The sequence below is a fragment of the Ornithodoros turicata genome, chromosome 7 (genome assembly GCF_037126465.1).
Source record: "Ornithodoros turicata isolate Travis chromosome 7, ASM3712646v1, whole genome shotgun sequence".
NCBI classification, from domain to species: Eukaryota; Metazoa; Arthropoda; class Arachnida; order Ixodida; family Argasidae; genus Ornithodoros; species Ornithodoros turicata.
The window spans coordinates 53,297,249-53,310,462 of record NC_088207.1 but is presented as its reverse complement, the minus strand read 5'-3'; the positions used below and the strand labels follow the sequence as shown (position 1 = coordinate 53,310,462).

At 45.6% G+C, this 13,214-nt stretch overlaps 1 protein-coding gene across 2 annotated transcripts in view; it reads left to right on the top strand.

Annotated features, from left to right (window-relative positions):
* Window positions 1–12,288, top strand: part of LOC135401553 (myosin-VIIa-like) — a 66,573-nt gene extending 54,285 nt beyond the window's left edge. For both annotated transcript variants that reach the window (XM_064634020.1, XM_064634019.1), the window contains 16 exons: window positions 1,389–1,479; window positions 1,658–1,778; window positions 1,879–2,153; window positions 2,738–2,871; window positions 3,022–3,218; window positions 3,339–3,470; window positions 3,625–3,791; window positions 3,970–4,128; window positions 4,207–4,288; window positions 4,349–4,458; window positions 4,575–4,694; window positions 4,912–4,979; window positions 5,045–5,216; window positions 5,537–5,620; window positions 5,697–5,816; window positions 6,394–12,288. In XM_064634020.1, the coding sequence (XP_064490090.1) occupies window positions 1,389–1,479; window positions 1,658–1,778; window positions 1,879–2,153; window positions 2,738–2,871; window positions 3,022–3,218; window positions 3,339–3,470; window positions 3,625–3,791; window positions 3,970–4,128; window positions 4,207–4,288; window positions 4,349–4,458; window positions 4,575–4,694; window positions 4,912–4,979; window positions 5,045–5,216; window positions 5,537–5,620; window positions 5,697–5,816; window positions 6,394–6,618 (2,257 nt within the window). In that variant the 3' untranslated portion in view covers window positions 6,619–12,288. The remainder of the gene's footprint in view (window positions 1–1,388; window positions 1,480–1,657; window positions 1,779–1,878; window positions 2,154–2,737; window positions 2,872–3,021; window positions 3,219–3,338; window positions 3,471–3,624; window positions 3,792–3,969; window positions 4,129–4,206; window positions 4,289–4,348; window positions 4,459–4,574; window positions 4,695–4,911; window positions 4,980–5,044; window positions 5,217–5,536; window positions 5,621–5,696; window positions 5,817–6,393) is intronic.
* The last annotated feature ends 926 nt before the right edge of the window (window positions 12,289–13,214 follow it).

Sequence of the window (13,214 nt, the reverse complement as noted above, 5' to 3'; positions counted from 1 at the left end):
ACTCATGGATGTTCAGAAACAATTACAGCCTGATCTGTGTAACATGCCACTGCCTGACATCAGATTTTCAAATCAAGGTAATTACCCCAATATGTACTCACCCAAAAGGTAGGAAACACTATCATGTAATATTAAAGAGTAGGGGCTTCCCACAAAAGAAAAACATGTCTCTTGTGACAGTTAATGCCAGAAAAATTGCACTAAAGCCATGGGCTAGAAATTTCAAACTTTTTGTGCAAAAAAAGCATGTGTTGTAAACTTTACATGACTATTCGATATTCGACTCGGTATTCGACATTTTTTCCTCCATTATAGATTCGATATTCGATTCGACTTCAAATATTCGGATCCGCACACCCCTAGTATTTTGAGGTCACTTCGGTCATATCCCAGGCCCACTTCGAAAATGTCCATAGCCTAGGGTCGTCTTCCTCCTTTTCTGTGAACCATGCCTGCTGCCTTCAAATTGGATAACGGAGCACAGATAACATGCAAATTGCCTTCTTGAAAGGACAGTTAGTTTTTGCAACACAGTAAGTATAAGATGGGACGCAAGCGAAGCTGCCACGTGACTATGACAAGGAATATGCGGATTTCGAGCTGTTCATGGCCCCACATGATTGCGATACATGATGACAACAAGACAATGAAACAACACAAGGCAATGAAAGCCTTCTGTACATTCTTGAAAAACAGCGGCATATCCAGCCGTTACTAAAGGACAACATCTTGTTAACAAGACACAATAGTAGCTGTGATCAGGGCCTGCGAGAGAAATTACGTGCCCCGGGGATGGGCCATGTCCGGGCCCCTACCTCACGTCTCGATAATATGGTCAAAGTATTTCCACTTTATGATTATGACGCGTCTTTAGGTCGTGCGGGCCCCTGAAGAGACCCGGGCCCCAGGGCGCCAGCCCCGGCTGCCCCACCCTCTCGCCGGCCCTGCCTGTGATGCTCACTCACTCAGAGTGTCACGTATGATAGTCACTGCCATATTGGCGAAACTCACAAGAAACGGAGCTGCAGGCGCCCTTTTGGGCAGCCACCAAGTTCCAGTTAGCTAGTAGTAGTAGTGATTGTGGTAGAGGTGCGTCTGTCTGCAAGTATTGCCGCATAACAGTAAGCGTTTTTGCACGGCCGCTTCTCATTCTTTTTGTAAGTAGGACATTTCACAGGTGTCGCTTTTTTCCTCCGAATTTCATATATTAATTCAGATATAAACAAATAAATGACGAGAAAACGCCGAATTCTCAGAACGCAATACACTCCAAAAAAACGCACTCCGAATATGCAAAAAACAAACCCCGGAAACCCGGAACCAAAGCTCAAGCAATGCGTGATGCTCATGCGCTTTTCTTCCTCTTTCTTTCTTTTCTTTTTTTGTAGGTATCGGGACGTTGAGAACTATATTCCTGAACGCATAAGGGACACTCGACCAGAAAACGAATGGATCCAGGCGTTGTCAACTGCTCACAAGGTAAAGGGGAGAAGACACGTCTTTCTAAGTCCTGGTGGATCTCCAATTATGTTGCCTCTTCTTACACGAGGACATCTTTTTCTGTACTTAGATTTGGCAAAGGATAATTTATATACAAATATGGAAAATGTCATATATACATAAATGAAAGTATATAGTGTCATACTTGCATCCTCAGACATACGGCAGCGGGAAGACCGAATTGGTGTGCAAGGTATGGTACCTGTCGATCGTCATGCAGTATCCACTCTACGGCACAGCACTGTTTCCAGTCACCTGTCGAGGATACCTCACTTATGGTATGTATCCGTGCCAGCTCCCCACAGAGCAGTTCCCACAACTTCCCTGTGAGACTTTTTGAGAACGGAAGATCCGACCCTCATGCTGTCGCGCTTCCAGACCACCAGATCCTGCTGGGCATCAGCTGTGAGGGCGTACTGCTCGTGAACGCGGATTCGAAAGCGATTCTGAACGCGTACCGTTATTCCGACCTGGAGTCTGTCATGGTGGACGACGACAGGGTGGTCACCATCACCTTGGCCAAGTCCCTGCCCGATCTGCACAAGTGTTATATGTTCGACACGCCGATGTACCAGGAAGTGGCTGGCCTGGTTGCAAGTTACTGGCCCAGCTTGGCTTCCTGGATGAAGCCTTCTTATGAGCTCAACCTACGGGTAAGGTATCTCTCTCAATCGAACTTTTTCGGTTTTAATGTCGTAGCACGGCACATGAACTGAGTCAACATCACTATCTCGCAACGCCCATCACCCTTAAAGGTTATCACGTTGCAGCAATGTAGTCAGTCAATGTTAGCCTCACGGCCCTTTGCATTGCATCACTATAACATTCAACACTATCATCGACATCATTGTCCTTCACTGTGTGGGGTCTCATAAAATTGTTCTATGTCATTGTCGCTGCCCATAACGCACAGCAAACTCAGCAACACGAGCATGTAGTCACTCTGGCCCGCGTTTCTGCCCATTACATAGCAACAGATCACGATCGTTGTGTCACAGAACTTCGCGATCGAAAGCCATAGCAAAAATCGAAACATCACTACGCCTCACCACTTTGTCTAATAAGTCCCATGACACCGCAGCGTGTCGATTTATAGCACCATTCTCTGTGGTGGATGCACTCAATAGTGCTCAGCAGTACTTAGCGGATAGGAGTTGCAGGACTGGTGCGTGGTATCGTGTACCTGGTACCATTTCTATAATCGGCGTCAATGTCTGGTATTCTTGCCATTACTTAGGGGAGGATGGCCTTCGAGGACCGTATGAAACTTCACCAAGAAGTGATGAACTGCCGAAGAACCCTCGTGGACAGTGGACTGCTCAACAAACCCGAAGCTGCTGCGTTGGGACTCTTCAAAAGCACACTCCGAAAGTAAGAAAGAAAAGCACGGTGGTCGTGCAGTGACCAGCGCCGTACAACAGCGCTCCCAGAATATAGTGACAAATAAGTGAAACATGGGCGCTGTACTACCTGTGGCTCGTTTGTTTTCCCCTATTCGACGTATGTTTTCCTGTTCTCCAGATTAAATCGTGGTCGTCTAGAAAAACTTCGACAAGAGTATGGTACAGAAGGCTACAAGTCCTACCAGCACAGCTATTGGGCCTTTACTAAGAACCCAGTAGGACAGAGCTTCCTCGTCATGGCTGACCCAACCCTCGAGAGTACCGCCTGCAAGGTCTTCAGCTCGATCCTCATCTTCTCAGGGCTACTTGAAGAAGGTACGCGAAGAGGTTTCTTCTTGTACTACTCGGAAATTACAGAATCGTGTCTGCAAATAAAGCTGACAAATAACGATAGTGAAGAAAGCTGCTGATAAGAATATCTGAATATTACGACAGAGGACACAGAATGGCACGGACAAAGAGACCTTATCCAGTTGGCGCAGTCCGTTTTGGAATGCTGTATGGCCAGCGAAATCCTTCTCAACGAACTCTTCATCCAGCTCATTAAACAGACTACTGATCATCCAGGTGAAACTGGCTATTCGTTTCTGATTGACCTGCATGGTTCATGTGGGTCAACTAGTTCAGCATATCTCCACAAACCATATCGTGGTGGCCGTAGATAATGACCCTCAATAACCAGTGGAACTCACATAGTGCTCTTGGTGTCCTTTTGCTGCAGACCCGAATAGCCGTGTCAACGTGAGGCACTGGCAAATACTGTCCCTAGCGTGCAGCATATCAGCGCCAACGGACCGACGCATCCTAAACTACCTGCATGCTCACCTGAGGCATTGTGCCATGGATGTCGTTACTGAGGAAGGACAGTTTGCTCAATTCGCGCTCAAGGTGTGCATTTCGAACCTCTTTCAGTGTTTTTTTGCATTGTGCTGGGAGTGGCGTGCTGTAGTGTGCTCTGGGCATAAGGTGAGATCTTGAGCGTTCAGGAGTTTGCTCTACGATGATACCCCACCTGCATAGTAATCATTGTAGGCCGTGCCCATGACATTCCGTGATTCGATTGCAGTGTTTGATGAGAACGTTGGAAACTCACGGGAGGAAATGGCCGCCATCACGTGACGAAGTTTCGTGCACAACGAGACGCCATCCTTGTCGCGCACGGGTGCATTTCCTCGATGGACAAGTGCAGAATGTGGACTTCGATCCGTGTGTCAGTGCCGCAGAGGTTGGTTTCTTCGTCGCCATTTCTTATTCACTGCTGAACAATGTGATTGGATAACGTGTTCTCCCAAACGTCTTACAGATCCTGGAGGTGGTGAAGAGCAGGATCAACCTGAGGGCCAACGCTCTGGGTTATGCACTCTATGAAGTAATTGGCGCGACGGGTATGTTCTTGAGAGGTCTTTCGGACCATTTGACGTTAAACGGTGACCTTTCTCTTGCAGAACGGGCCATGCAGCCCGATGAAAAAATAGCGGACGCCATGGCAAAGTGGGAGCGATGGGCACAAGGGCAACAGAGCAAAGGGAATAAGCAGCAGTACTTCTTGTTTAAGGTATAATGCCTGCATCTTTACTCACAGTCGGTCCCACCTGTCGCCGCTGTGGAAAAGGGCCAGCTTTATTTCCTGTGTATCTCTGCTTGGAAATCTAACCAATGTGCCCATTTCAGAAACATTTGCTGTTGGATGCGTACATGGACATGAGCGACCAGGTGGAGGAAGAGCTGTTGTTCCATCAGCTTGTCTACAACATTCGTTTCGACCGGTTCCCAGTCACAGAGCAGGAAGCTGTGAGTCACTTGTCACGTCTTATATCCGCTTAATACATGAAGCACCTAAGCTACTGATGTGACCACCGTCAAGTTCGGGACTCTGTTGATTGCGAGTACGAGCTTAGATTGGTCGGGGAGCCCCAATAAAGCGCATAGCTACAAAGGAACAGCGATGATAATGAAATTAGAAACCAAAGGTAGCTCTATTTCAAGGTAACCTCTTTGCACGTTCCAGGTGATGTTATGCGCACTGAAAGCGCAGCTGGACCACGGGGACTTTCAAGAAGCAGTTGTTGATTATAGGTGGGTGGAAGGTGACAGACACGCATAAGTTGTATGGCTTATTCTGGCATATGATCATTTCACAGAAAAGTGATGGCCCAGTGTCTTCCGATGCGTCTGTTGAAGCAGCTTCCTGCAGACCTTGTGGTCACCCAGCACCAGGTCTTGGCCGGGATGAATGTGCAGGAGAGCAAGCGTGCCTTTCTCTCCCTCCTGCACTCGTGGCCCTTGCACAGAGCTACCATCTTCGAAGTCTCGGTATGACTGAGCCCGTACCTGATTGCGCGCAGACAGTGTGCGCATGTAATAGCAGTCAATCTGAGTTACAACGATCACGCTTGTAACGAATTGCGACCGCGAGTGACAGAGACATTGCCGCGTTCAAGGTCACTCGTTGGTTAGCACTATTTTACCCATTTGGGCTTCATATACCCTAAAACTAGGACTACCTGCGCAGATACCGAAAGCTGTTTTGTTCACCATCATTTGTTTTCAATAGCATCTAGTGTAGTTCTTATTACAGATTTCGCTTCAAGAAACTTTTCTTGAAACACAACGAGCTCTTCTAAACTTTTCAGCAATCCTACACATCATCGTGGCCCAAGATGTTGTGGTTTGCTGTTGACCAGACAGGAATTCATCTACTCGAGCTGCGGACCAGAGTATGATTTTAAGCCTCATAACTTTTTCACTCTGTTGTTGTCGTACGCTAATTTGCGTCTGTCGTTGATTGGACAGAACGTTCTCTGCACGTGTGAATACGACAGCATCGTCAACTATAGTCCCTCGCTCAACAGCCTCATGATTGTCACTGGAGGTGGGAAAAAGGGCGCAAAGTATATCTTCACCACAAACCAGGTACGGTATACAACTTGCATATCAGCATGGCGTACTGACTTGTGCGCCGCCAATCAGGAAACTGGTAACCGCCGTATTTTCGCTCCGCCCTCAGGGATCCATAGAGCAAAGTGCGCTTCAGGGCACCCTCTCTTATTAATTCAGTCACTCAACTGTCTGTGTTGTACAATCTGACTCTCTCCTCGTAACCTAACGATGCATCCCACAAACTCAGCAACAATGTCGCTGCAGTCGTCTGTTCTGTTGGAAGCTGACTCGGTATTACTCTAGGGCTGCTGGAAGGGGTCCAGTGCACTCTTGAGTGGAGGAAATGGCAAGGGAATGCGATGTGGTAGATTTTGCTTCGAGAACCAGAGAGTACTCCTCGATGCGCGCTAGGCTCCAGGGATCCCAGAGGACGGAGTGAGAATAGTGACACCTACATAGTCAGAATTGACGCTGAGAAAGTGGCGACTTCTGGGCCCTTCGACGTGATTTTCTTTCGTATTCATTCCATACCATTTGAATAGCTGCACGCGCGAGCACGTCCAGTTGTCGGTGCACGAGCTTATCGTACGAGCATTGCCCAATTTTACAGGCTCTCCAGATTGCCAGCCTAGTGAAAGACTACACCAACGTGCTCCAGCTGAAGCGCAAGCCGCAGGAACGGCGACGGACGCACTTCGAACTCTCGGATCCCATGACGCCACAGACTCCCCTGGGGCCTCCGGGTGACCCAGGGACGCGTCCTGCATCTATTCTCTACAAACCTCCTCCTCCTCCTCCTCCGCCGCCGCATCTAGTGGGTGGAGATGTTGTGTAAGCTGAAATACTCGAGCGGGAACACAGAAAACGGGAACGGGACGCGTGATCAAGCAGCGCCGCTGCAGCAGCCCTGCCGAGGGTCAGAATTTTCTTTCGTTGCTTCGTCAGCTAACTTCTGGCTTGCTCTGCAACAAGAAAGTATATTTAAAAAGTTACGTCTGTATAATTACAAAGCGGGGCGAATGTGCATTCATTCCGGCGTACATGCCGCCAAAGAAAGCACCTCTGGTAGATTGCAATATGGTTGCCGCCGCCGTCGACGATTGCCGCATTTCAATTTTTCGTGTTGTGTTTATCGGTTTGTGTTTCCTGCCCTCAGGATAGTTCCATTTCGTTGGGTTGCCTGAATCTCTCGGTGGTCTTTTATTGTTTGCTGTTCATTTTCTGGAACAAGTAAAAGACGCACAGAGAAAGGTCAGGAACGGAAATCGATGCGCAGAAACTGCTAAACTGTTTCCTTCCATTGTGGAATGCGGCGCACACAGGAGGCAGTGGCTTCTGTGTTTCGTGCTTGCACTTGTACCGAGTTGCCACGTGTCATGCACTTTGCTCCGTCGCTGAGTTAACTGATTAGCCCTCGGACTTTAATCGCGGTTACAACTGCGTTCCAATGTGTACACTGACTCCGTTGTGATAACAATACGCTTATTGAGCTTCACTCATCGTCGTAGCATTTTGAAATACTTTGTGGAGGGCTGCTAGCAGCGGCGCAAACCCCAAGACTGGGCCTAACGAACAACAGGCGACAAACTATTTTTTTGATGTTCCATTCCTACTCAACAACTTATTGTTCAGAAGAGTCGGTATGTGCACATGTCGTGGCAAAATTTCAGGTTGCTCACTATAGAAAGTAGGGTAGTGATTGCAACGTTTTACAGATGCGTTACTTGCGTTCAATGTGTTATGCACGACATTTTGTATGAAACACATAAATGTGTTTAATACAAGGAGCAAGAAGCAGCGATGTGTCTCACTGAACATCGCTGAGTTGTCTGCATTTACAGAACCAATGTGCACTCATCAACTTCACAAGGCCCGATAATATTTATTCCGGTAACTTATTTCTCTTCTCACGCGCATAATGTTACTTGTAATTTATTTTGTGCTGATATGTGTGAACGACACGTTTCTTTTAAAACTTTTACGTGCACTGTGTTTAAAAAAAAAAAAAAAGGTTGCCATTTTTAGAGCAGGGATTTTTTTCTGAAGGGCAATTTTGTGGCGGGCAGTATTTTTGTCGGATGCGAGCGTTTATGAAGGCATGGGAACAAAGCTTTTTGCGTGAGTGAAATTGTGCCAATATGTACTTTGTATTGGCATCCCACCCGTTTTGAGGATTCTGAGCAAATTTTATAGGATGCCATCCCCCCATTGTCACTGTAGGAAACTTTTTTTTTTCGTATTTCATACTCAGTGTGTGTGCGTGTGTGTGTGTGTCTTCCATGTTCGTTTCTAGGAAGATTTTTTATGACCTAGCCAACGTTATTAAGGGGCGTATTGATACGTACTTACATATATACAGTACATGGGTAGATACATACTGCTACGCATGCATTATCCAGCAAATTGTATTCAGTAGAGGTTTTTAAAAGCTTTTCTCCGGCAATAGAGAAACATTTTTGCTCAATTTTTTGCTTCCAAGCCAGGGGAAAAAAACAGTGCCGATTTATCATATCAGCCATCATCTTTAACGTGGCTTACAGCGAACAAAAGCAAAAAAAAAAAAAAAATCCTGCGTTTTATCTCTCTTAACCAGGATCGTACTCCTTCGTCATTTTCTTGAGATACCCGTAATCTTGTAATCAATATCGTGACAAGATATCTGAAATTGCGAAGTAACGCTGCATTTTTTTATTTTTTTTACCTCGCTTCATTTTTGCAACACCATGTTGGAAACGTGTGCTCTTGTTAGTTACCTAACGTGCACCTAGTTACACTAATTAGCGCTTTTACGGGAGCACTTACAATAAGCGATTTGGCGTTAGATAAAAAAAACAACAACCCCAATCTGGATAAATACGCAGGATAGTACACATGCTGTTTCTCGTCTCATTGAAACTCGGTCTGTGTTGTGATATGCAGTTTTTACTGTGCCGTGTAATCCTTGCCTCAGACGACAATAAGTATTCAAGGCACGACGAAACTGAAGGGCCTGATGATTAATTGTGACAGGGCCTTCTTATTACAAACAGGCATAGCATCAAGGTCTAATATAATTTTACTTTTCGAATTTGTGAAAAATTGATTAAAATAGAAGGTTTAGTCATGCATGTACATACACTGGCGTGAATGTGACAGACAAGAGGCACTTTGTACTGTATTACAAAACAAGCTTTGATGTAAGTTTTTGCTGGCGTCACATCGAATGTTTTAAAGAAGGCTTCTCGCACCTATGTGCACATTTCTGCACATAGTAGTCGCAGAAACCGCAACATAGCACTGCCGCACTAGCAGGCACTGATGTTTGTGTTCACCAAATTGCATGATGTCATTCGTTATCACATGTAACCTAAAACGCCAATGGCTGTGATGAAGACATCTTTTCTTTTTTGTTGTTACACTGGGCATTTAAATACATTAAGCCAAACGCAGAGGCCGAAACATCGTAATATACGGAATCGTTATACACGGATTCGTTATACACGGTCTTCATTCAGTAAGACTTATGCGGGCAGTACATCGACTAACATCAAATCACTTCGTTGAAAAGTGTCGACGTTATCAGATAAGAGCTGGTGAAACGCCGCATCAGTTGCCAAAGAAAACATTTCCAGTTGACGGGCATGAAGGCAGCTTCGAAAGTAGTTCAACAGACGGAAACTACTATTCAAAAACCTATAGTTCGGGGAGTAGTTGTAATACTATTGAACTACCGGGAGTGGCTGCGGGTAGTTTTAACTATACGGCCCGTCACTGAAGTACTTATCACGCAAGTTCAAAGTAAATCTTAGGTCGAATTTCAAATTGCACGCTGCCACAACTTTGTTCAGTACTCTTGTACTGCTAATAATATTTCTAGCCAATATATAGGTTTTACATCTTAAGCGTACACCGATGTTATAGCATCTATGATTTTCGTCAATTCGATTGATACGTCATTTTGGCAAATGGCATTTCAGGTGTAGGATATTCAACGTAAATGCGAAAGTAAAGGACCTTCATATGTGATATTAAATACGAACACTAAAATACATGTCACGGGAAATTGTGGGTGGAGTTTCTGAATTACATATTTGAGAAATCGCGCTTCTTTCATGACACTTCTTGGAACATTATTAGTTTGTGGCACCGAACGATGTGTACATATATGTTCATCTGAGCTTCTGAGTAAAATATGACAACATTACGTTAATAACATGTGTTACGTATAATGTATCGCACACTTCCATGGACATCAAGGTAAAACCATCCGGTAGGACGTGACAAGAAAGTGTATTGTTCAGTATTTATTACCGTCACACGTTACGTACAGATATTTATTGTAACATTTCATGCTAAACTAAGTCTAAGCCAGTTCATGAAACGTAGGCATTTCACGAACACACAATACATTCATACCTCGCTCAGTATGTTTCATTTTCGGACTGTGTACTCTTTGGCTCTTGCGAAACGTTAAAAGGTCGGTGATCCACAGCGGAACACTATATTAACTGTGGGGGCTTTACATGTTACAGCTAACTGTTTTCGACACTGTACTATTTCCGTCGCACTGTAAATAACGCCTTCCCGCTTTTTCCTGTTGAGCCATGCAGGCTTTCTTTTTGTCTCGATTGATGTGTAATAGTATTTCATCTTGCAAACTATGTAAGACGTCGAAAATTATTCATAACGGGGTCTCTAAAGGGATGCAACGGGCCCCGAGGCACCTCCTCAAAAGCTATATAGACGTGCAAATAATAGCATGCATAGATATATATATATATATAATATATTCCGCTTTATATGCCTGATGTATTACACATCACAGATGAACGAGCGCTCAATATACTGTTCGCTAATATATGCCTGAAAGCCGGTTTGGATGTAATTGAGTTCCTTTATTCGGGTTCAGATTTTACTCATTAAATTCTGCATACGTTTCTGCATTCGCAGCAACAAGAAATTACGCTTTTTTGTACGTATCACCCTTTGTTAGCGAGGTATAATGTCATGGGTTGTGATATTTGTTTCCGCCATTACTATGTAGACTTGAGATCTAGACTTGCTATCATTTTCCCCAAGTCCTCATCAGTTGTAAGGTTACAAAACCAACGTAAAAAAAAAAATTCGCTTTGCATTAGCATGTCGTTGAATTTCCCCGATTGGACAACAGCGAAGGCGAAAACGACATCCCTTGCAGTCGTCCAATCATCCGCGAAGTATCACACTGACGTCAGTGACGCAAACTCAAACAACGCCACCTAGATACAGACGGCCTGCTTATTGTCTCCTCTCTCTCTCCTTGGTTACGTGTATATATAAGGTCAGAATTCGTCCGCTACTGCGTGTCGCCGTTCCGCGAATTCATGAACTCGCAAATGATTGTAGTAGTTAACTTGGAACCTGCAGTCCTGAATCTGTAGACAAAAAGTGCAACACGCTTTCCAAAAAATCAGTCTTGAGAAAGATATTTTAAAGATTTCCCATTTAGAACGCGGGGACGTTCAATCACTACTCGCACACGACGGTGGTTCGTCTCCATGACAACGACCGCTGAAAGCACGTTCGTGATTGGCTACCGCCGTTGAAACACACGATCCTGATTGGCTGACTCTTAGTTGTTACGTCACGCCGACGAGTAAGCAGGCTTTCTCTATCTAGGTAGCGTTGACTGAAACGCCACCATCAAGCCTTCATGATTGGACGATAGCGATAAAGAGAACTAGCGCTCTCGTCCAATCAGCGGTCGACTGCGTCTGTGAACATTGCGGTTTCTTTTGCTCATAAATCAGGAACGACGCAACTGATATGTCTCGTTCCTTTTGTGTGACGTCAACGTAACGATATCTTTCATTCTGCGAGGACAAATATTTGCACTTTAGTACCCCCTTTAAATAACGACACTAGATTACTCTGCACTAAACTGCCCTGGCACGACGAATCGGCTTCGACCCCCTACCTTTGCACGGTGGGCGGGGCGCTTGCGAGCGAGCACCTCCCCCTGCGGAGGGACGTCACGCTTGCGTCACAGCGGGGAGGAGTCTAGAAGAGCACGGGCAATTTAGTGCAGAATAACCTAAACTTTAATACATAGCCTAGCCTCGAGTCTGCATCCTTGTTCATTTCAATGTGCATAATTCTCCTAGGACTGTGATTGTGAGTTGCGTTTTTGTTCGATGGCTTTGCCAGAAAGCTCATATATTCCATGGTGCTGTCACGTGCAAACTGTGAAGAAAAGATGACTTTTGCGTGTTGGTGCTGGCCGAAATTTCGCTTTCCGACTCCATGGCGCACTGTGTACTATGTGTACGACGAGGACTGTACAGCTTGAAGGAAAGAAAAAAACAACAACACTAACGATGGATATCTAAAAACTGTGTATTGTGGTGAAAAAAAATCACTCCGCTCTTTGCATATATTGTCTGCCACGATGTATAACATAATACTGTACCTAGTCATAAATACTGTTCCTGATTGAACAGCCAATGTTTTGATAAATATATACTTAATAAAGAAGTTGTAAGAATTAGTAACCAATGTTGTCTATTACGTGAACACAGGTGAGAACTAGCGTACAGCGGAACGTGTGTGGAGCATTGTAATATTTGCTGACTTTGCAAATATACAAGTACAGGCACGTATTGCATATATGGCAGGTATACGCCGGGGTCGCTGACTGCACGCAAGATTGCAAAATTTGGTGTTTGCCTGGGAAGGACACAAGCATGGACTGGCCCCAGGGGATCGGGAAGTAATGGCTTCTAGTCCTGCCACCAGCTGTGCCGAAGTGCGCCCGCAGACTTTCAAGACGACTGTCGGCACAGTGCCTCCCCCCTGGAGTCAGGCTGGGTCTCCCCACCCCATATCTCCCTTTCCCTTGCGGAATAGGATCACCCATTCCGTTCCATTCCAAGGAATGGAGATTTGTGATAATTCCATTCCTTTCAATTCCTCAGAATGAAAAGGTATGGTTAATTCCCACTCCTGGAATGGCTTAGCAACCCAATTCCAAAGGACCGGTAACCGTACTGGCAAGTCCAGCCGTGCTAGAGGAGATAGACATTACCAGGCACGGAAAAGGCACAAAGACAAGGTTATTTCACTCTTGTCCGTGTGCAGGTGCGGTGCAAAGGGTGCGAGGGCAGAAACCAGCTCGTTGAAACCAAAACTGCCACCGGGGCACCCAGACCATTCCAATTCCATTCCTAAGACAGCGTCCGCCATTCCATTCCAATTCTATTCCGGGCTCTGCTAAATCTGGAATGATTCCGGAATCATTCCAACTCCGGAGTGGCACCCTCGCAACCCTGGTCTGTACCCAGCTCATAGCTACAGCTACTTCCCGGTGCTAGCCCGGAGTTACTCCGCCAACACCAGGACCACCATCACCACCACCATCAGTGAGGCTATGTGCGAAGCGCGAAATAGTTTAGCGTGGTCCTCAAGTAGGCTTCG